The sequence below is a fragment of the Mustela nivalis genome (assembly GCF_964662115.1).
Source record: "Mustela nivalis genome assembly, chromosome: 9".
In the NCBI taxonomy this organism is placed as follows: Eukaryota; Metazoa; Chordata; class Mammalia; order Carnivora; family Mustelidae; genus Mustela; species Mustela nivalis.
In genome coordinates, this window is record NC_139028.1 from 44,367,130 (window position 1) to 44,389,148 (window position 22,019).

The 22,019-nt window shown below is 37.4% G+C and overlaps 1 protein-coding gene across 4 annotated transcripts; it reads left to right on the forward strand.

Annotated features, from left to right (window-relative positions):
- The first annotated feature begins 10,301 nt into the window (after positions 1–10,301).
- Positions 10,302–21,419, forward strand: CWC15 (CWC15 spliceosome associated protein homolog). 4 transcript variants are annotated; one of them, XM_082684391.1, is made up of 7 exons: positions 10,302–10,387; positions 11,687–11,825; positions 12,397–12,509; positions 13,541–13,629; positions 14,767–14,880; positions 19,015–19,133; positions 20,540–21,419. In XM_082684391.1, the coding sequence occupies exons 2-7, from the start codon at positions 11,695–11,697 to the stop codon at positions 20,667–20,669; spliced, it is 696 nt and encodes a 231-aa protein (XP_082540517.1). In that variant the 5' UTR covers positions 10,302–10,387; positions 11,687–11,694; the 3' UTR covers positions 20,670–21,419. The 4 variants fall into 4 exon arrangements, with proteins under 4 accessions (XP_082540517.1, XP_082540515.1, XP_082540518.1 ...); XM_082684389.1 differs by having other exon boundaries at positions 10,341–10,717; XM_082684392.1 differs by having other exon boundaries at positions 10,366–10,448.
- The last annotated feature ends 600 nt before the right edge of the window (positions 21,420–22,019 follow it).

The window sequence follows — 22,019 nt, forward strand, 5'->3', positions numbered from 1 at the left end:
ACACTTGTTAATCTTTTCCACTATGATTTGTTTATTTATGCCCTGTTTAAGTAACCCACTGTTTCTTGGAGTCACAAAGATAAAATTTTCTTTTGTTTTCTTTGTATTTCATCTTTATCTGTTTCATTCATTTAAAATGTTGTGTCACTGCAGTTGGGAGGTAGGGATATATATTGTTATTTTTGCTTTTGTTTTTTAAAGAAATCTAATTGTCTACCACCATTTTCCCCCACTGAGTTGGAATCCTCCACTCTCATATTCCAAGTTCCAATATAAGCATGGATCTCTTTCTAAACTTTCCATTCAAGTCCACCGAGTGGCCCATTTCTGTGCTGAGCCTACACCATTTCAATTATAATAGCTTTACAATTACTACTGATAATTGGTAAGGCAAGTCCCTATGTAATTTTCCAGAATTAATTTGGGTAGATTAGTAGAGTTAAATTTCAGCATTAATTTTAGGACACATTTTTCAGTTTCTCCAAAAATCCTATTGATTTGAATTGAAATTTTATGAGTTAGAGAAAAATCTGAGGTACACATAACTCCCATACTGAGAATTCCCATTCATTAACTGATATTTCTCAATTTACTCAGATCTTGTACATATTTCAAAAGAGTTTCAGAATTTTATCCATAAAGATAATGTATCTGTTTGAGTGTATTGTGATGACACTTTTTTCTGTTAATTTTCATTATTTTTTAACTATATATTGTTTCACTTTTACCTCTTTTTCCTATTAGTTATACTAGACTGACCACTGACTCTAGAGTGTTCTGTATTTCCACACAGATGGTGATATTTTATGGAAAAAAAAATACCCCACAAAAATTATTTCTCTTCTTTTCCAGTAGTCATAGCTTTTTGCTTTTTTCTTCTTTCTTTCCTTTTTTTTTTTTTTTAAGCTGGACAGGAATGGAAGTCTTACATAATTAGATATGATCTCTAGTAAAATAGTGAATGTTTACTGATTTAGTAGAAATTCTACATTTATTTCAGATTTTATTAAGAGTGGTTCTTAATTTTAAATTACATCATATCATTTATCACCTAATCTGACACACTTTTGAGAGTGACAGGGACCCAAGAAAGATACACATAAACCAGGACTCTACTAACTGACCAAATATTTGAATATTTGAACAATGTAACATTGTATAGAATATAGAACAATATAGAATATTTGAACAATGCAATCTAAAAATTGACCTAATTGGCATTTTTCAAACTTTATACTCCCAAACCACAAAATGTAATTTTTTTTCAAGCACTATGGAAACTTTACAAAATTGACCATAAAACTGTGGCAATAAAACAAGTTTTAACAAATGTCAAAGGGCTAAAAGCAGGCAGGACATAATTAGAAACAATAAAGTTAAAAATTAATACTAAAAAGACATGTAGAAAACAGTCAATTTTATCAAATTAAAAATAAATTTCTATACAAACCTTTAATCAGAAAAAATAAAGATGAAATTAGGAACTACTTTATGGGTATTCTGCATTTCTTGTGGAATATTGGTAAAAGGTATTAAAAGTAAGATTTATAGACTTAAATAAATATCTAAGAAAGGAAACAAAAGAAGTCTGAAAAATTCCATCTCAGGAAGTTGGGAAAAAAGCAAAAAAAAAAAAAAAGGTATAAGAAGAAAATAATAAAAATACAACCAGAAATTGATGAAATATAAAACCAATATAAAATAGAATGAACAAAACCAAAAGTTGGTTTTTTTGAAAAGCTGAATAGAATCAACAAACCTCTGGTGAAAAGAGTTTTTTTTTTTTAATATTTTATTCATTTATTTGAGACAGAGAGTGAGAGAGAGCATAAAAAGGGGGAGAGAGAGAGGGAGAAGCAGACTCCCCACTGAGCCAGGAGCCCGATGCGGGACTCGATCCCAAGTCCCTGGGATCATGACCTGAGCTGAAGTCAGATGCTTAACCATCTGAGCCACCCCAGGCACCTCACCTCTGGTTAAAACAGCAAAGACCAAAAATAGAAGGCACAAATAACCAATATCACTAAAGATAAAAAGATCATCACTATAACAATGGCAGACATTTAAAAAGAAAAGAAAAGAAAAAAAGGTAGTACAAACAACTTTAACCCAATCAATACATTTTAAAATTCAGATGAAACAAATTCTTAGAAAAACATAATAATAAAATGGACACAAGAAGAACTAGAACACTAAGTACATCTATAACTCTCTTCACAAAGAAAATTCGAAGCCCAGATGACCTAATCAGCAAATTCTACCAAACATTCAAAGAAGAAATAACACCAACCTTAAACAAATTTCCCCAAAGAGACAAATTTCCAACACATTTTATGTTACAATTTTTTAAATATTTTATTTATTTATTTGACAGAGAGAGATCACAAATAGACAGAGAGGCAGGCAGAGAGAGAGAGAGAGAGGAAAGCAGGCTCCCCGATGAGCAGAGAGCCCGATGCAGGACTCAATCCCAGGACCCTGAGATCATGACCTGAGCTGAAGGCAGTGGCTTAACCCACTGAGCCACCCAGGCGCCCCTATGTTACAAATTTTATGATATAAGTCTCCAACGAGGACACTATGAGAAGGGAACATAATGGGCTAATCTCACTTATGAACATAGATACAAAAGTCCTAAAGAGAATTTGAGTAAATTGATTCCTGCAATAAATTTATCATGATCAAGATGGGTTTATTTCAAGAATGAAAGGTTGACGGTTAAACAAAAAACAAATTAATATGTAACACACTAACAGGCTAAAAGAGAACCTCACTAGATGTAGAAAAGTGATAAAACTCACCATCCATTTAGCAAACTAAAAATTTTAGGGAAATTTTATTGAAAAAATGCATCTACCCTAAGCCTTCATGAAACATCATACTTAAGAAGGAAAAGTTAAAAGTTTTTCCTTTCTGATCAGGAAAAAGACAAGGATGCCTGTGATTTCTTTATTCAACCTTGCCCTGGATGTCCTATCCAACAAAAGACATCAAAGAAAAAAAAGAGGGGGAGGGGAAAGATTGGAAAGGAAGAAACAAAGTTGTCATTATTCCCAGATATCACTGCATATGTGAAAAATCCAAAAGACCTATAAATAAGCTATTTTAATTAATAAGAGGGTTTGGAAAGTTCTCTGAATTTAAAATAGCAATACATAAAAAACAATTTATATAAACCAGCACCAATTAGACAGCAAAATTTAAGAACAAGGGGACGCCTGGGTGGCTCAGTTGGTTAAGCAGCTGCCTTCGGCTCAGGTCATGATCCCAGCGTCCTGGGAGTCCCGCATCGGGCTCCTTGCTCAGCAGGGAGCCTGCTTCTCCCTCTGCCTACCATTCTGTCCGCCTGTACTCGCTCTCTCTCCCTCTCTCTCTGACAAATAAATAAATAAAATCTTAAAAAAAAAATTTAAGAACAAGGCCATTTACAATAGTATTAAAAATTTAGCGGCTGAGGCTAAAGCTAACAAAATTTTGCAAGTCTTCTGTAAAGATAGTAACACAAATTACTTAGAGGCAATTAAAGTAGACTTCAGTGAATCAAAAGCCATAACCTATTAAAAGATTTAAAGATTCAATATTGTTGAATTGTCAGTTCTTCTTATATTGATCAATAGATTCAATGTTATTCTAATCAAAATCCCAAAAGTATTTTTGTAGAACATACACACTTTATATTGAGGCACAAAGGGCCAGGAATCATAAAAGAGAGACAAGACTAGAAGACTTGCTTTACCAGATTTCAAGCCCCCTCTGTCACACTATGCACAAAAATGAATTCCTAGTGGGACTGTGTAGGCTATAACTATAAGACTTTCAGAAAATAATATCCAAGAATATCTATATAACTGTAAAGTAGGGAAGATTTCTCAATACCATGCACTAAATAGAAAGGAAAAGACCAATCAGTCAAAATACCCAAATATTAAAGACTTTTTATATGTCGAAATATACCAAAATGAGGAGCCAAGAAATGGAAAATACACATGTAGCACAAATAAGTGACAGAACTGACGCCTAAGGTATTAAGAGCTCAGAGGAACCAACAGAAAAAAGATTTAAAGAGATACATCACAAAAGAAATCCAAATGGACATTAAACATGTGTAAAGTGATTGGTAATCAAGAAAATGCAAATTCAGACCTCAATAAGAGATTACTATCACCTACCAGGTGAGTGGAAAGCTGGATAGTATCAAGTGTGGTGCAACTATGGAACAAGAACAAGAATGGGATATATACAAACGAAATGTACACACATGCATCTCTGCACATTCATAAGAAGGTTCATAGTAGCATTATTTCTAACACCCATGCTGGAAAACATAACTGTTAGAATAAATAACATATACTGTGTATTTTTACACAATGAAATTCTATGTAGACTACTACAGCTACACAATAAACACAATTCATTCATATAAACATTTTGGATACTTACATAAAGTTCAAAAATTGTCAAAACTAAATATCATTAAGAAATATATATAAGCATTCATTGAAACTTATTTGGGTGCTATTTGATTAAAATTTGTAAATCTTCAATGTTTATTAAATATGATGTGTGTTTTCTTGTTTTAAAGGATTTTCTATAAATCTATAAATGCAATATACAAATATATATGCATATATAAATGCAATAAGGATATTTATCTACACGCACAATGCATCAATGTTGTTAATCTGTCTGCTTGACCTATCAATCCGAGAAAAATGTCCTTTAAAAAAATTCCCATTGTAATTGTGTTTTTCCTTTTAATTCTTTATTTTTGCTTTATTTTTCCAGACTATGTAGTTAGTTGCATACTTTTTCATGACTGTAATATTTTCCTAGTGGATTTTTCTTTATGATTCAATAAAGATGGCCCTATTCATGTCTTTGTTAATGCTATTCTGTTTAAAAAATCCTTTTGATAATTCATTCTGTTTAAAAAATCCTTTTGATAATTCAAATACATAGTTTTTGGTTGGAATTGCTTAGAATTTGCCTGGTATGCCTGTATGGTATGCCTGGTATGTCCCATTTTAGTTGCTTAGTTTTAACTGTTTTTTAGTATGTTCATTTTTAACTATCTAGATAATTATAGGCTGGCCAACTAATGAGGTAGCCATGTGCTCAGATTATGTAAAAGGTGGTTAAAGTGTACTATTATATAGTAAGCTAGCCTGGACCAGCAGCAAATTTCATTTTGAAGCTGGGTCATCTGTCTGGGCCCCAGAGCACCTTCATTTAAAATCAGGAATTTGTTGGTGTAAAGCAAGCTACTTTTTTTCCCTATTCTTGTCAAAACAAAGTTTTAGCTTTCGTCTTAGAAAATTGGTCATTTTCTACCTAAAAAATTTAAACAAATGCCATTATGCTTATATATTTATGTTTACTTTTAAATGTGATTTCTGACTTGTGACCACTGGGTTTTTCCCCTTCATTTTCTTATTAAAAGCCTCAAGGAAACATTTTCAAGTAAAGTTTTCAGCTTGTGGGTTGGTAACTTTGTAAACGAGAGGGTTTACTGGAATTGGGGACAATGATTCAATTGAAAGAAGAGGGAGGCTGGGTTAAATTACAGTTGTGATTGGACTGAGGGTAGGGCTGACCGAATTAGAATTTTGATAATACATATATAGCCTGATAGCCATATGACTTCTCATTTAGTGATTCTTTCCTGAAAAGAAACCATCTTTCTTGGCGTATCTTCATGTCAAACCTGGATTTCAGACTAGCCGAATGTAAATTACTTTTTTCTCCTTTAAAATATAAAAGAGATTAAGGCAACAACTTTTTACATCAAAATGTGATTTTTTTTTCTTAAAACTCATTCACTCACCATCTCACTCATGTATTCATCCATCCATTTACTTATTCGGAAAAAATTTGTGGGCACCTCTTGGTGTCAGGCACTATTTTAGATGCTTGGCCTACATCACTGGGATAAACAAAGATTCTGCTCTGGTAGAATTTGTATTTTACATGGAATAGGTAGAGAAGGAAATAATACACATAACTTAAATTACACAGGATCATGAAGATGATACATGCTATGTAAAAAAGAAAAGCATAGCAGAATAAGCAAGAAAAGGAGTACAGGATGTTGGGGGACCAAGGGGGAGGATGGTCGCAACTTTAAATAGGGCTGTCACGGTTGGGTGACCTCATTTAAACAGAGACCTGAATAAGACAAGTAAGAGGGCTCTTGGCCAAGAAATAGCTAATGCAAGGGCCCTAAGGCAGGAGCTCTGAGCAAATAGCACCAGGAAGGCATGTAGCCTAGAGAGGCATGAGCAAGAGAGGACATCAGTTAGGTAGGGGAGAGTCTTGCAGGTCACTGTGAGCACCTTTTATTTTTACTATGAGAGAAATAAGGAGCCAATGCCTGTTGTCTAACTAGATCCCCTTTTCTCACGATCCCGTACAACTGTATTGTTAATTTTTAAAAATTATTGCCAATCTGATACTATAATGTGATAATTCATTATTGGTTTACTTTCATTTTCCTCACAGGGAGGTTGCATGTATTTTATACTTATTGTTTCTTTGGAATTGATTTCTTTGAATGGCCAGTTTATATTCCGTGCCCATTTTTTTAATTGGGTTATTTGTATTTTGTTCTATTAGTATATTAGTTTGTTATATTAGTGTATTAGTAGTAGCAGTAGTAGTAACCTTTTATACATTATAGGCATGACAAAATTTACCTGTTCATCTTTTGACTTTGTTTTGAACATCTGCAAAAATATTAAAATTTTGTATAGATAAATTTTTACAATTACTTCTTTTATAGCTCTTAGGTGTTTTGCTTTGCTCAAACGATCTTTACAAATTCTAGGCTATACAACTAGTTCTTAAGTTTCTTAGATTTTTAAGGTTTCTTTTTTCCTTTTGGATATTTAATTCAGTAGGACATAGTGTCTGTAAAAGCTTTTTTTTAATTATTTTTTTAAGATTTTATTTATTTATTTGACAGAGAGAGATCACAAGTAGGCAGAGAGGCAGACAAAGAGAGGAGGAAGCAGGCTCCCTGCTGAGCAGAGAGCCCAACATGGGGCTCGAACCCAGCACCCCAGGATCATGACCTGAGCCAAGGCTTTTACCCCACTGAGCCACCCAGGCACCCCTCTGTGGAAGCTTTGAAGCTGGAACTCCTACATTACATCGTGCTACAAGGATAGTCAGTTTTGCAAACATAGTTATTATATAAAACATCCCTTTCACACTGAATTAAAATCCTACCTTTGTCATTAAAATGAAGGAGTTTTTAAGGTTAAGCTATATTACATCATATCCAAAACCTGGTAAGACATTCTAGAAGGGATGGATTCATAGATTACAGGAGAGAGAAAATATAGCAGGATGCCAGTTAATAAGAAGGTTGGAGGGATTGGGACCCAGACCATAAGAGAGAGGGCTTAGGTCACCCCATCTCTCTCTACTAACCCACAGAAAGCTAAGGGTATGGGCACAGTCATAGGCAGCTTGCTAGATCTGCTGAAGAGCACATGAGAACTTCTATTTTCCCAGAGAAGTCAGATCATCTACGCCTCAGGAAGAGGATGAGAAGGGAAAAGAGGGTGGAAGAGGGGCGTAGATTTGAAGAAAGAAGGGAATGTGGGAAATTCTATCATTGCAGAGCAGTGGTTTGGCAGGCAGAATTTAGGGCACAACTGGATTTCTGTGGTAATGGGTTTCAAAGGAGAATTCTTGGGAGGCTATATACGATTTTTGCTAGGAAGGATAGCTAATAAGGTGAATTTTAAGTTTTTGGTTATCTTTTAGTTTCTTTTGCTAATATTTTCAAACCATTTAAGTCAAAGGCTTTTAGTTTCATTTATTAGTACTTTAAAATCACTTAAGGAAAAGCTTTTTAAGTTTATTTTCTAATTAATACATTCAGACTGTTTTGTTTTAAGTCAAAGCTTTTCATTTTGTGGGCTGATCATGTTGTATGTCGGGTCATTATTTAATCATGGTGATCCAAAGATTAGGTGGTGGGCTAAGAGAGAAATGAATCAGTATGACTGATTCGGGGCTAATAAGGGGAGTTGGAACATCAAAATCAGGGGTATCTTCTGTAACTGTGTGCCCGCTTGCCCTTGTTACTTCATTCCTCCTCCTCAGAGTGCATCAATCATTCATTCACTCATTCATTCAACAAATACTTACTCAGCACCTATTATGTGCCAGGCACTGTTCTATATGCAGAGGATACACCAGTGAACAAGAGAGACAAGGTTCCTGCTTTCCTGGAACTTATGTTCTAATAGAATAGGAAGATAGACAATAATAAGATAATATTAATAATAGTAATAACTAACATTAATTTTGCAACTACTCTTTGCTGAGGCTGTTTTGAGCACTTTACAAGTATTCATTCACTTAAGCTTTATCATAACAATAAGAGGTAAAGACTAGAATTATCCCAATTTTATGCAATGGACACTTGAGGGCACAAAAAGGGAAAATAATTTTCCCTTCCTGGCAAGGTTAAACAGTCAGGAAAAGGCACACCTGGAATTCAGTACCAAGTCAGGCTATAGATCCCTTTCTCTTAAATGACTGTTGTTCTGCCTCTCGGAGAAGAAACAAGGCGAGAAACAATAAACAGAATATATTTTGGTAGAGTTCAGTACTACAAAAAAACAAAACACAACAAAACAAAACCCAGGGCCACATGATGGTTATTTGCATGTCAGGGGTCAGGGGGGGGGGGGGGATGAAGAGGTCAGGGAAAGCCTCACTGATGAGGTGACATTTGAGCTGAGGCTTGAAGGTTACCAGTTATCTTGAGGCACAGGCAACAGAGAAAACCTGGTGCAAAGAAATCTTATCCTTGTTTGTGAAACAGAAACACCCTGTTGGCTATAGCTAGAGTTTAGTACGAAAGAGAGTGTCTGAATAAAAATGAAGTCAGGGAGATAGGCAGGAACCAGACCCCATAGGGTCTCAGGACACATTAAGGAATTTGACTTTTATTCTAAGTGCAGTAGGCTGTTATTCAGGAGAGTAACACTCCCTAATTCATAATTTTCAAAGATCCCCCTCATTGTTACATGCAAAATTAACTGTATGTGGGCCAAAGTGGGAGCAGGAAGATCCGTTAGGGAGCAATTGCAATCCAGGTGAAAACTCTTGGTGGCCTGACCTAGGGTGGTGGCAGTGGAATGAAATTTAGGGTAATGAGAGTAAAATTGGCAAGTCTTGCAAATAAACTAGATGTGAAGAGTAAAGAAAAAGCAATTTAATTAGGAGCCTTGGGGTTTTGGTTTACTAATTCGTACATGGTCATGTCCTTTACTGAGATGCATAAAACTGGGGAGAAATACCTTCCTTAACAAAATTAAGATCTTCCTCTTGAACTTTATAAGGGAAAGGGCTCTACTTTTCTTTTAAAAAATAAAAAATTATAAGTTTCAAAGCGTTCTGGAAATAAAGCTTTTAATTCAATTTTATGAGCTCTTTACATTAGAAACCAAGTTGGAAGAGCTGAATTTTCATTTGTTTAATAAATATTTATTGAGCATCTACTGTGGTCAAAAACCATGAGATAAGGAGATGGACTAAACAAACAAGAGCCGTGCTCCCAGTGCTTTTTGGGAAAGCGAGGAAGGATGACCGGTGATTTCTTTCCCCGCTGTTCCTTGTCTTATTAAAAGTTCACCTAACGCTTGAGTAGCCATCTTGTCATAACTGCAGCTCGTGCTTCTGGCAGTTGGGCCCAGCGTTCTAAACGCTCATAATCGGGTTAATAAATGAATCTCTAAATAGTGACATCTCCCCTCCCACTAGAACTTAGGCTTTTTAAAAAATAGAAAATTTAACAAACAATACGAATACAACCTTTGCTTTGAGGACTAATATTTTTGCAGGAATGGTACCTTTGTAAAGATCGTGGTTGCCCCCGTACATATTAGTTCTTTCTTCATATCCAATTAAATGAAAACACTAGTTTATCCGTAGCCCAGCTCTCTAGGCTTGTTAGGTCTAGCTCAGGAGAGAGGAAGCAGGAGCCGTAGGATTTACACAGTTTGGTGTAATCCTTCTCTACGCTCTCGCTCGCTAGCCGGGAACCCGGTGTGGGCTACCCGGGGCTTTCCGTCCACGCAGCACCGGAATGAAGGAGTCTGGGAGGGGGTCGGGGAAGGGAAAAACGGAAGACACATTAAGTAATTGGTTCCTGAAGGTATAAAATGATGTTTAGGGTCTACTCTAAAGCACTGATTTCAAATGCCCGCCCCCTGGGCCGTTTCGGCCCCGCCCCTTGTTGTCGTCACGCCGACTTCCACTTTGCCTGCTGCCCATTGGTCTCCGTCTCTGCCTCTGAAGTGCGGCGAAAGAGCTTGGGATTTGCTTCCGGGTCTTGGTTCCTGGCCCTGGACGCAGAGGCTTCTGGGAGGTATGAGTCGTAATGGTGTCTGTCTGATTTCCGGAGGCTGTCGCCTTAGACCTCGGCCGACGTGAGCGGCAGGAGGGTGGCAGATTGATTCTCTCGTCCGAGTGGGGCGGGGACGGGAGGTTGGGGTCGGAGTCGGCAACAGAGAACCGGGCGCGGGCGGTGGAAGCCCCGGAGCAGCGGGCGGTGGTAGAGCCCAGCGAGTCTCCGGCCGGTCGCGGAGCGCGGAGCGCGAGGGCAGCTTTGCGGACGGCGCTAAACAGCGTCCACACGCCTCCATCCCCCGAGCCCCTTACGAGTCGGGCCTTTGGGTGAAGAGTCCGCGAATTTCTGGTAACAGCCCGAAGGCGAGCCCCCGGGAGGCGGGAGTGATAAAAACCCGGGAGTGTGTGGGAGGGCGGCGGCGCCCCCAGCGGCAGGAAACGCAGTTTCTCCCTCTGCATAGAGACCCCCTTTTCCCTTTTTAAAAAATCCAGAGAAGTGAACGGGTTCCCACAACGTCCCTGCACGCTCACCGTTTGGGCGCTTAACGGGACTTAAGTCGCCACATCTGCTAGGCACTGGGCCTGGCAGCCCCAGATCCAAAGTAACGTAAGGAATAGGTCCCTGAGTTTTGCTTATCAGAATCCTTTGGGGGGTGAGTTTCCTGTCTTGAGCATTATAACCTACAAAAGATCCGATTTATAGTATAGTGGTTGCTATAGAAGAAAATTGGACGAACGAAGGGTTTGGGGGGAATTTTTGCACATGTAAGTGTCATTAAAGTTTAGCACAGTTTTCTCCAGGACACTCAGTATTTGTCAGTGACTTTAAAACAACTTTTGTTTTTGTAGTTACTAGCCTGTTTTCTCTTGTATGAGGTTTAGATAAAATGCAAACCTTGAGACGTCTGGTGGAGTAGGGTTGAGAATTTTTCAAAAACCCAGTCGTGGCAGTACCAAATTTTACATGGCTTTGGCATTTCCATTCTCATAATAATCCTGTGAGGGACATTGCCCCTTCCAGAGAAACTTAATCTTGATCACTTGCCCAGGGCCACAGAGACAGAAGGAGAACAGAACACAAACTCAGATCTTCATGAGAGAAGGTTTTGCATTAGATAAGAGCTGCCTACGAAGCTGTGTTCCTTCTGTACCTTGAGCGTCGTTATTTGTTTTCTTCAGTACTTTCGTTTGAGATTATTTAAGTAATTTTGGGGGAATGAGTTTTGGGAATTATTTCACAAGGATGAATATTTATTAGTACTTTATGAAATGAGGGTTTTTCATTTTGGAAATAACTTGATACAGTTTTCCTTTAAAGCATAAAAGATGACAACAGCAGCTAGGCCAACGTTTGAACCTGCGAGAGGTGGGAGAGGAAAAGGAGAAGGTGATTTGAGCCAACTCTCAAAGCAATATTCGAGTAGAGACCTACCTTCTCATACAAAGATAAAATATAGGTAATGAAGACTTTTTATTCTCTTGTTCAGAAGACAAGACTAAATCTATTAAATGACATGCTCATGACATTGTAGCGTGTTTGGGGTGTTTCACCTAAATTATCTATTTTCTTAGGAGTAGAATGCAGTAGAGTGTTTGACATTAAAATTATGCTCTTTATAAAAATTATTGTATATTACTTATGCAGACAGTCCTGTTAACTGGAAATTTCCATATGTATATGGCACAATAACAATGACCTCAGAGGGCCAGTGCACTATCAGCACTAGTCAATATGAGATTAAAACTGTCACAGTAATGAGCCCTGAGCTGATACACTAATAAAAAATAAAGACATTTTGAATTAATCTGCAGCCTTATGGGAAAATAATGTGACCCAGTTTGGGTTATCTCAAATATTGGAAACATTACAAGGATGCCTGTTATAACCTTCCTGTTAGGGGAATGGGCTTGTTTAGTACCTTGAAACTTGAGGGACTAAAGAACAGAGTCGCTTTTTGTGAATTGTCTTCCATTGCTACAGCCATGTGTTTTCTTAGTAACATTTTTGCTTATTTGTTTCTACTTTAGACAAACTACTCAGGATGCCCCTGAAGAGGTTCGCAACCGTGACTTCAGGAGAGAGCTGGAAGAGAGAGAGCGAGCTGCTGCAAGAGAAAAAAATAGAGATCGTCCAACACGAGGTACCAGCACTGCCCCCACACATTTGTCTCAGGAAATTATGTTGAAAACAGTTTTTTTTTATTTACTAATTGGAACTGATTACAATTTTTGTTTGCTTGCTTTAAAATGTTGGTGTAGGGGCGCCTGGGTGGCTCAGGCCTCTGCCTTAGACTCAGGTCACGATCTCAGGGTCGTGGGATTGAGTCCCACATTGGGCTCTGCCTACTTGTGATCTCCGTCAAATAAATAAAATCTTTAAAAAATAAAAAAAATGTTGGTGTAAATTTTAAGTATTATTTGCTTTAAGATATTGTTAACACTTTCTTAATTGATTAGATTAGAAGTGATAACAAGGTTGATTCCAGTTCCATCTCTGTGTGCTGCTATAGTAGAAAGAACAGGATGATTTGGGGATAGCTGGCAGCTGTTGTTTCAGTTTACATAAAATTTTTTGTTTTGTTTTGTTTTGTTTTTAAGATTGACTTATTTATTTGAGAGCATGAGCGCGTATGCCCATGTGAGCAGGGGGAGGGACAGAGAGCAGAGGGAGAATCTCAAGCAGACCCACACCCAGCGGGAGGCCTGATGCTGCTCTGTGGGTCTTGATCCCAGGACCCTGAGATCATGACCTAACCCAGAATCAATAGCAGACGCTTAACTGACTGAGCCACCCAAGTACCTCTAAAGGTTTTGACTGTTTACAGCAACCAGACTTGTTGAGACCCTGTGTTTTCTGTCTCAGAGGGTCTCCTATATTTGTCACTGGCTTTTGGAACACATCTAGAGGCATAAGTTGTATCTTTTTTATATTTTCAGCATATGTAAACTCTTCTCCTATATTTCCTCAGAGAGGCAATGGTTCCCACATTAAAATCAATACTTTCATTAATTCATTCAACAAATGTTGACCAAGGGCACATGTCAGGCACTGTGGTTCCTTTCTGTGTTGTCTTGGTTATAATCTAAGCTATTTGTTCCCACAGGTCCCTAAAATGTTACAAAAAACACAATATTTATTTTAGTAAGCTAAGTGATACTTGTTTTCCCCCAGAACATACAACCTCCTCTTCAGTATCAAAGAAACCTCGATTAGACCAGATTCCTGCTGCCAACCTTGATGCAGATGATCCTCTAACGGATGTATGTTTTACTTCCTCTGTTGATCTCCACATAGTAATTCATTTATTATGTTTTCTGAAATGCTTGTTTTATTATTTGACTTTAAGAAGTGGCATGTATTTATTTTTACTTACTGTTATTCAAATGTAGTCCTGACTTTAATACTAAGCTTTATGGTTGATTTTTAAAGAAAAAGTATTATTCATCACAACAGTAATTAAACTTTAAGAGAAAGTTTGATCTCTGGACAACCACATTAAAAAGTGATCTATTAAAGGAAAAGCTTCTCCCCAAAATAATTCGCCATACTAAACCCTGGAAGTTGACCATGTTCTCTACCTCCAGATGGCATTCTTTATTCTAGGGTCTCTTATTAGTAATAGCACCCCAAAGAGTCGAACTCAGAGACCTTTCCACATTAGATACCAAAGGTCCCCCCTCTAGGTGTGCAACTCAGTGCAACTTACTGGCTCCCTCTGCTTAGGAAGGGAAGTGATCTAAGTGGAAGTTCTTTTAGAATTAGTGCTTCAATTACCATTAAATTCTATAGTTTGCAGTTTTGTACAGAGAGTGGGAAAACATGACTGGCCTTTTATTGGATGCATCTAAGTACATGTATCAGCAATTAATTCCAGAGTTGACAGATTGAATTAAATAATTAACTCAGTAATTAAAGGGAACCCAGTTTTAAATGGGATTTAATAATTGTTTGAAATTATTCTGAGAAGGTAGCACCACTTTTTGTACTTTTGATTATCCTTACTTCCTTGCTTAAAAGTTGTTTTTTTTGACTCTCAGGATGATACACCATCTATGTCTGTACTATATGTATCAATGTAAAGTGTTCCATGTCTGATTTTAGAAATATTTTCATATGTAAATCCCCTTTGACCATGTAAATTTGAAGAATACTTTGTTACACTTTTGCTGTTACAATCTCTAGCATCTCAGGGACATTTTAGTAAGAATTCTGTAAGCTTGTTTGTATGGTTTCATTTTATGTTTTGGTTGATGGTTGACTTTAATCATATTTAGGTGCATTTATATTTCCATATAGGAAGATTAATCTTTCCCCAAAGATGTGATGAGTGTAATTTTTATGGGAAAAATAAGGAATAATATGTATTTTCTCATGGGCTGTCATCATTACTTTTTTAGGAGGAAGACGAAGATGAAGATTTTGAGGAGGAGAGTGATGATGATGATACTGCAGCTCTTCTTGCAGAACTAGAAAAAATTAAAAAAGAAAGAGCTGAAGAGCAGGCCAGGAAGGTAAAAATCAGAATATTACATTATTTGCACTTTCTCTTTCATTCTAAACTACGAATATTTTTTAATTTAAGTAATAACATCTTACATTAGAAATTGCCCTTGCCATGTCTAGATACTAGAGCACCTATAGATCTAGAAGTCTTATTTTTTTTTGCAACATCCTAGTTTTCCTGGCTCTGTTAGAAATTATTTCCAAATAGTTCAGGCATGCTTCATACTGTTCATCAGTTTGTTTTTCATTCACTTGTTCATTTGTTCAACAGACGTTTAATCGTTGTCCATTAAGTTTCAGAAGAATTAAAGATGGATTCGATATAATCATGGTCTGCAAAGAACCCATGGATATAATGAGGCCATCTTATGTCTTTGTCTTCTGCTTCCAGCCTTCTTTCCAGGCATTTTTTTGTTCCGTCTGTCAATAGATTTTCTATAACTTAGGGCAGTTTACCTAATTAATTTCTGTTTATACAATGAAAGAAAAGAATGTCTATCTCAAAAAGAATTACATAGGATCCATAGTACATACCTTTAAACTTTAGATGAATTTGTCGTAGTCATAACAAAAAGAGATGAAACAGGTGAGCAAGAGCAGGTCAGAACAATAGAGGTTCATAAGCCCATGCTAAAGAAGTTAGGACTCTCTCTTGAAGGCCAAGAAGAGCTAGTTGGTTTCAGCAGGAGTATGGTAAGACTGGATATGCATTTTATTACTTTGTTTTTATTAGGAAATGTTTCAGTAATACAGAAACATAGGAGTAATAAATTTAATAGTCATCTACTTGGATATGCATTTTAGAAAGATTACTCTGGCAGAAGTATGGAGGTTGGATTGGGAGAACTGATTGAGAAAGATGTTCCAACAATCCTCACATGCAATTAAGGTAATTTTGCATAAAAGGAATTAGAATTGAGAGAAGTAAATAGCGGCTGATAGAGCTGTCAGAGAGGTAAAATTGACCAGATAAAGTGACTGATTAGATGTGACAGCAAAGATGACCCCTAGTTTCCAGCTGACATTCACTAATGGGGGGGATGGCAGAAGGATGCCTATGTTTAGATGGAGAGAGAAGGGATGATGAGCTCTGTTTGGAACATGTTGAATTTGACACATTATGAAACATTCAGATGGAGATGTCTGTCCACTTTCAAACAGAACAGCTCATCTTTTTTTTTAATGAGCTTCTGTTTTTAAGTTTTCATTTGAACCAAGAATTGTTCTGTTTAAAGAGGGGGAGCCCACTGACACGGGTTCATGTGAGGAGTCTCAGGAAGTTGAAGATTGCCGGAATTCAAATTGGAAGAAGGATATTTTAAATATAATTCCCATCAAAGTTTGGCATAGGATAGCATAATTTCCATAATACCTTCTAATTGTCTTCATCTAATTTTTAAAAATCAAAGAATTCTAAGACTTTTCTAATATCACTTGTATACCACTAGAGGGCAGTTGTTCTATTCCTGATTCTTTGGGCTTGCCTAATGGTTCTGGATACATAAAGAGACAGGCAGTTCAAGTGCATTTGGTTGACCCTTAGGAAGAATAAGCATTTCAGACAGAAGGTCTTGGAATTTTGTAAGATTCCTCTACTCTCTTTGTACAAAAACACGTTGGTGTTTCCAGGGATTGAAAGACAGTTTTGCTTTTATTCCTATTGTCCGTCTGCTTTTCTGGTAGCTAAGTCTCGAGGTGTCACAAAATATTTTCGAACCAGTCAGCCTATGTCAGGGGCTATGAAGCTTTCTGTAAAGGCGCAGATGGCAAATATTTCAGGATATGTCGGGCTTGCAAAGCGTGCTGTCTCTCATGCAGCTCATCAGCTCTGCTCGCTGTTGCATGGAAATAGCTGTAGACAATATAGAAATGAAGGAGTATAACTGTCTGTTCCAGTAAAACATAATTAACAGAAATGGGGTGGTTTGGATTTGATCTGCAGGCTGATTATTAGCCTATATTTGTGAACCATAATGTGCCTGGTACTTGAATATGGAAAGAGTTGGCACCTTTTTTTCCAGGGCTGTGTGTGGTAGGCAGCCAGCATTCTAAAGGAAATATATTGCAAATATAAAATGGCCAGAACTTTATTACATCACATGTTATTATTATAAGTTGGATACATTGTATATTTGAGCTTTTATTTTTCTAGCATCTCAGAGAAATGTCTTTTCACTTTCAACATCAATATAAATTGTTAAAAATACATAGTTTTTAGAAAGCTATCTATTCTTAATCTATAGTGGATATTCCTGATTTTGTTTGCTTAAGGTCTGAACAGTTACGTCAAAGGAATTTCCCTGAGTATTGCATCTTCTCCCATCCCAATTATTTGGTCTCTTAAAAATGAAATCTGTTGGGGCGCCTGGGTGGCTCAGTGGGTTAAAGCCTTTGTCTTCGGCTCAGTCATGATCCCAGGGTCCTGGGATCAAGCCCTGCATCGGGCTGTCTGCCCAGCAGGGAGCCTGCTTCCTCCTCTTTCTCTATCTGCCTACTGGTAATCTCTGTCACTCAAATAAATAAATAATTAAATCTTTAAAAAAAGAAGAAGAAGAAGAGTTACCTGGGGTTCAGAAAAAAATAAGAAAAATAAATGAAATCTGTTATTCACATTTGGATATTAAAATATCATTAATTATATGGAAAATTGGGTTATTTTTCCAAGTGGTCTAAAACTTTCTTAGGTTCATTTTATTTATTTATTTTAAGATTTATTTATTTCAGAGAGAGAGTGTGAGCAGGGTGAGGGAGAGAGTCAGGGGGAGAGGGAGAGAATCCAAAGCAAACGCCATGCTGAGGGTGGAGCCTGATGTGGGGCTTGATCTCACAACTCTGAGATCATGACCTGAGCCAAAGTCAGGAGTTGGCTGCTTAACTGACTGAGCCACTGAGGTGCCACTGTTAGGTTATTTTAAATTGAAAGTCTCTTTTGTCTTGATCCATTAAGTCGTCAATTTTTGTCCTTCCTCAACTACAATAAAATGGAATTTATTTTTGTTTTAAGATAGCATTAACAGGTAGATCTAGCAGTTAATGGCTAAGAATTCCAGACATTTTTTTATTTCTAAGAATGAAGCTGAGGGTGATTTGAGTTTAAAGCTAAATTAAAAGTGAAGAAAGACAAGCTTGTAACTGATGAAGGATGAATGACATAAAAATGGAAAGTTAGTAACAACAAATCATAACAAAATGGATAGGTCTAGGGTCAGTTAGTAGAAATGCATGTTAATGGAATGTATGTTACATTATGTTTATCTTAGGAGCTACTTCTTGGCCAATAATAAATTGTCACTAGTCCTGGAGCTTCAAATTTACATTGTTAATAATTCAAGATAAAATTACTTTTAATCATGGTTCTATATAGGTCATCTTTAAAAATCAAGTAATAGCTTTGCTAAATGTTTCTTTGGTGTTTAATATAGTCTCATTAGTAGAATATATTTATTGATGTACTCTTAAAATGGGCAATTAATTTTACATGTACTTTAAGAAAGAAAATAGATTTAAATATGCATTCATAGAATTTCTAAGTCAGACTAATGAATGTATGATGACAAGCATGAAGTATTTGTAATAAGAACAAATTATTTTGATAGGTGAGACTTCTTTGGTATATCTTATATCTTAAAACAAACAAACTCCTACCTTGATGCTCATTCTCTCTCCCTCATAAAATCCTCAGTCTTTTTTTTTTTTTTTAAGATTTTATTTATTTATTTGTTAGAGAGCGAGCGAGAGCAAGCACAGGCAGACAGAGTGGAAGGCAGAGTCAGAGGGAGAAGCACGCTCCCTGCGGAGCAAGGAGCCCGATGTGGGACTCGATCCCAGGACGCTGGGATCATGACCTGAGCTGAAGGCAGCTGCTTAACCAACTGAGCCACCCAGACGTCCCATAAAATCCTCAGTCTTTTAAAACAAGGGTTATGGGGACACAGGATAGAGTCCCGCATTAGGCTCCCAGCTCCACGGGGAGTCTGCTTCTCCCTCTGACCTTCTCCTCACTCATGCTCTCTCTCACTGTCTCTCTCTCAAATAAATAAAATCTTAAAAAAACAAACAAACAAAAAAAACCACAAGGGTTATGTACGAAGATTGACCCCAGAATTAATGTAAGTAAATGAGTCCTCCTCTGTCATTGACAGGAACAAGAACAGAAAGCTGAAGAAGAAAGAATACGTATGGAAAACATTTTGAGTGGAAACCCTCTCCTTAATCTCACTGGCCCATCCCAGCCTCAGGCCAACTTCAAAGTTAAAAGAAGGTACTTTACACTAACGAGTTGGGTATATATTGCAGACTGTGCGTTTCATACTAAACTATAGTATGTAAGGCCTCTGAAAGTCCCCTTTTCGCTGATACTCTTCTCCATCAGATAACGGGAATAATGAAGAAGGAGAATGAAGGAAAATGTACTTATTTTTGGTAGATATTTATAACAGCTGTGTACCAGGTACTGTTCTTAAGCACTAGGGGTAGAGCAGTGCATTGAACCTTTGGCTCTCCGAAGCTTACATTTAGATGTACGTTTGATGAGTCCCCAAGATCACCCTTCACATTCAGAGACGCACTAGACAGACACAGAGGACTCCGCATATAGTATACTCGTGACTAATGTAGTAAAAATACACAGCCAGCTCCATCATAAAGAAGAAAGCTGTGGGCGTGCCTGGGTGGCTCAGTGGGTTAAGTCTCTGCCCTCGGTTCAGGTCATGATCTCAGGGTCCTGCGATCAAGCCCCGAATCAGGCTCACTGCTCAGCGGGGATCCTGCTTCTCCCTCTCTCTCTGCCTGCCTCTCTGCCTACTTGTGATCTTTCTCTCTCTCTCTCTCTCTCTGTCAAATAAATAAATTATCTTTAAAAAGAAGAAAGCTATGCTTCCTTATACTCTGTCACTCCTGTGAGGGGTCACCCAGTGCAGTCTTTCCTCTAGACTGAAACGGAGATCTGGGTCAGACTATGAACCGTAATGATTATACCCCAGTACTTTCTTCTCCTTTGTTGCCATAGAATGTAAATACTACAGTGGATGATTACTAAATGGCAACTGATGAGAGAGTATAAAAGCCTTAAAACCAGGGCACCTGGATGGCTCAGTGGGTTAAGCCACTGCCTTCAGCTCAGGTCATGATCTCAGGGTCCTGGGATCGAGTCCCACATTGGACTCTCTGCTCAGCAGGGAGCCTGCTTCCCTCTCTCTCTCTCTCTGCCTGCCTCTCCGTCTACTTGTGATTTCTGTCAAATAAATAAATAAAATCTTTAAAAAAAAAAAAAAGCCTTAAAACCATGCAATCTAAACTATAGTAACGTGGTCAGTTATCATTTAGAAGTATCTATGCTAATCGGGCTGTTGCCTCTTTGTTTTAGACCTGAAAACGTTAAATATTGATGTAATTAAGCCTATGAATTCCTATTCTTGACTCAAAGTTCCTTATACAGGAGAAGTAATAAGAGTGTTTCTATGTTCTAAATAAGAATTGCCCTTCCTGCTGTAATAAAGCACGGCTACAACCTATTAAGGATGACTTTGTTCTTTCGGGTGTAATTGCTGCAGCAGATAAAGTACATGTTGAGCATCGATCGTTCTGGGTAATGACTAGACTTTGCAATTCACTTGTTCTTATCTCCTGAATCAGAAATGTAAGCCTTCTGTTTTTTCTTCCCTTTAGGTGGGATGATGATGTTGTTTTCAAGAACTGTGCAAAAGGTGTAGATGATCAGAAGAAAGACAAAAGATTTGTAAATGATACGCTGCGATCTGAATTTCACAAAAAGTTCATGGAGAAATATATTAAATAGTACAGTTTTATGTGCTTAATTAAAGACTGTAAAATGTAAATGATCATTCTCACTTTTTCTTTTGTTTTTCTCTTTCCCCATCTAAATTGTGTATAAGCTTCCTTAATTTTAAGTTCCAAAATAACCTGTCCTTTATTGATACCTTATTTGATGAGGACTTGGGAATTGGTTTAACCTAGTTTCCTCGGAATATCTCCAGTCCTATGTTTTCCTTTTAATATGGGAAAGGGAATCTTGTAATAAATATTTTCAAAAATCGAAATAACTAAATCTGTGTCCCCAACTTTTTTGTTGAAATGTATACAGCTTATAAAACGTTGCATATTTTCTTTTGTGAATTATATTTTTTTGTGTGTTAACTTCCTCTCATTTCTTTGACATTAATTTAAGGTCAGCTAATGTGTGGTATCTTCACCATGTCTTTTTAAGAGTGTGATGGAGGATGAAGGGCATTCTATTTTGGCCCACATGTTTGTACGAAAGAGAGTCATCAACCTCTCTGCTCTCTGAGTGTGTGTCTGAGGACACGTGGTGTATCCTTCACTTCTGCAAGTGCTCCTTTCTTTTTCTCTTGGCCCAAAACCACCCCTTAAGCATGGCTAGGAAGCATGTGGCATTTAACCTATATTCTGGATCCTCAACTGCCGTGTTTCTTCTTAATAAGAGTTTGCAAACTGACAAACGTGAGATGCAGAGCCTAGGAAAGTTTAATATCGAATGATACATGAAATAAAACTTTTGGAAATAGGAGTTTGTTTGTTTGTTCGTTGTCTTGGAGGATATGTTTGTGGGAAGTGGGAGCATCTCTCTGCAGCTGGGAAATGAAGTTTTCCTAAGCCTGAACCATGATTGGAGGGTGTCACTTGGGTAGAAAAATTAGGACCAGAAATTGAACCATTTACAGAGACTCAGACATAGGATCCCTCATTTGTAATAGATACTGAGCTTGATAAGGGTAAAGATAAAACTTTGCAAGCAAAAAGAACATGCTTTTTTTGGTGGTTGTTTCTTCAAGCCCACTTTAAGAGCTTATATGCTACAACATTTCCCCAGTGGAAGCTGGGATGCAGGTTCTGTGGAGCCTGAGTCAGGAGTAAAGCTGGACATGAGGCCCGGGTCTTGACTCCACATTCATGCTCTGTATTTTTTCCAGTTGATCCATTTACACAAAATTTTGAATACTTCAACCAGCCTTTAGTAATATTTAGGATGTTATTTTTTAAATATCTCCTTGGGGCACATGAGTGGCTCAGTCGGTTAAGCCTGTGACTCTCCATCTCAGCTCGGGTCTTGATCCCAAGGTCGTGAGTTTAAGCCCCGGGTTGGACTCCATGCTGGGTGTGAGGTCTA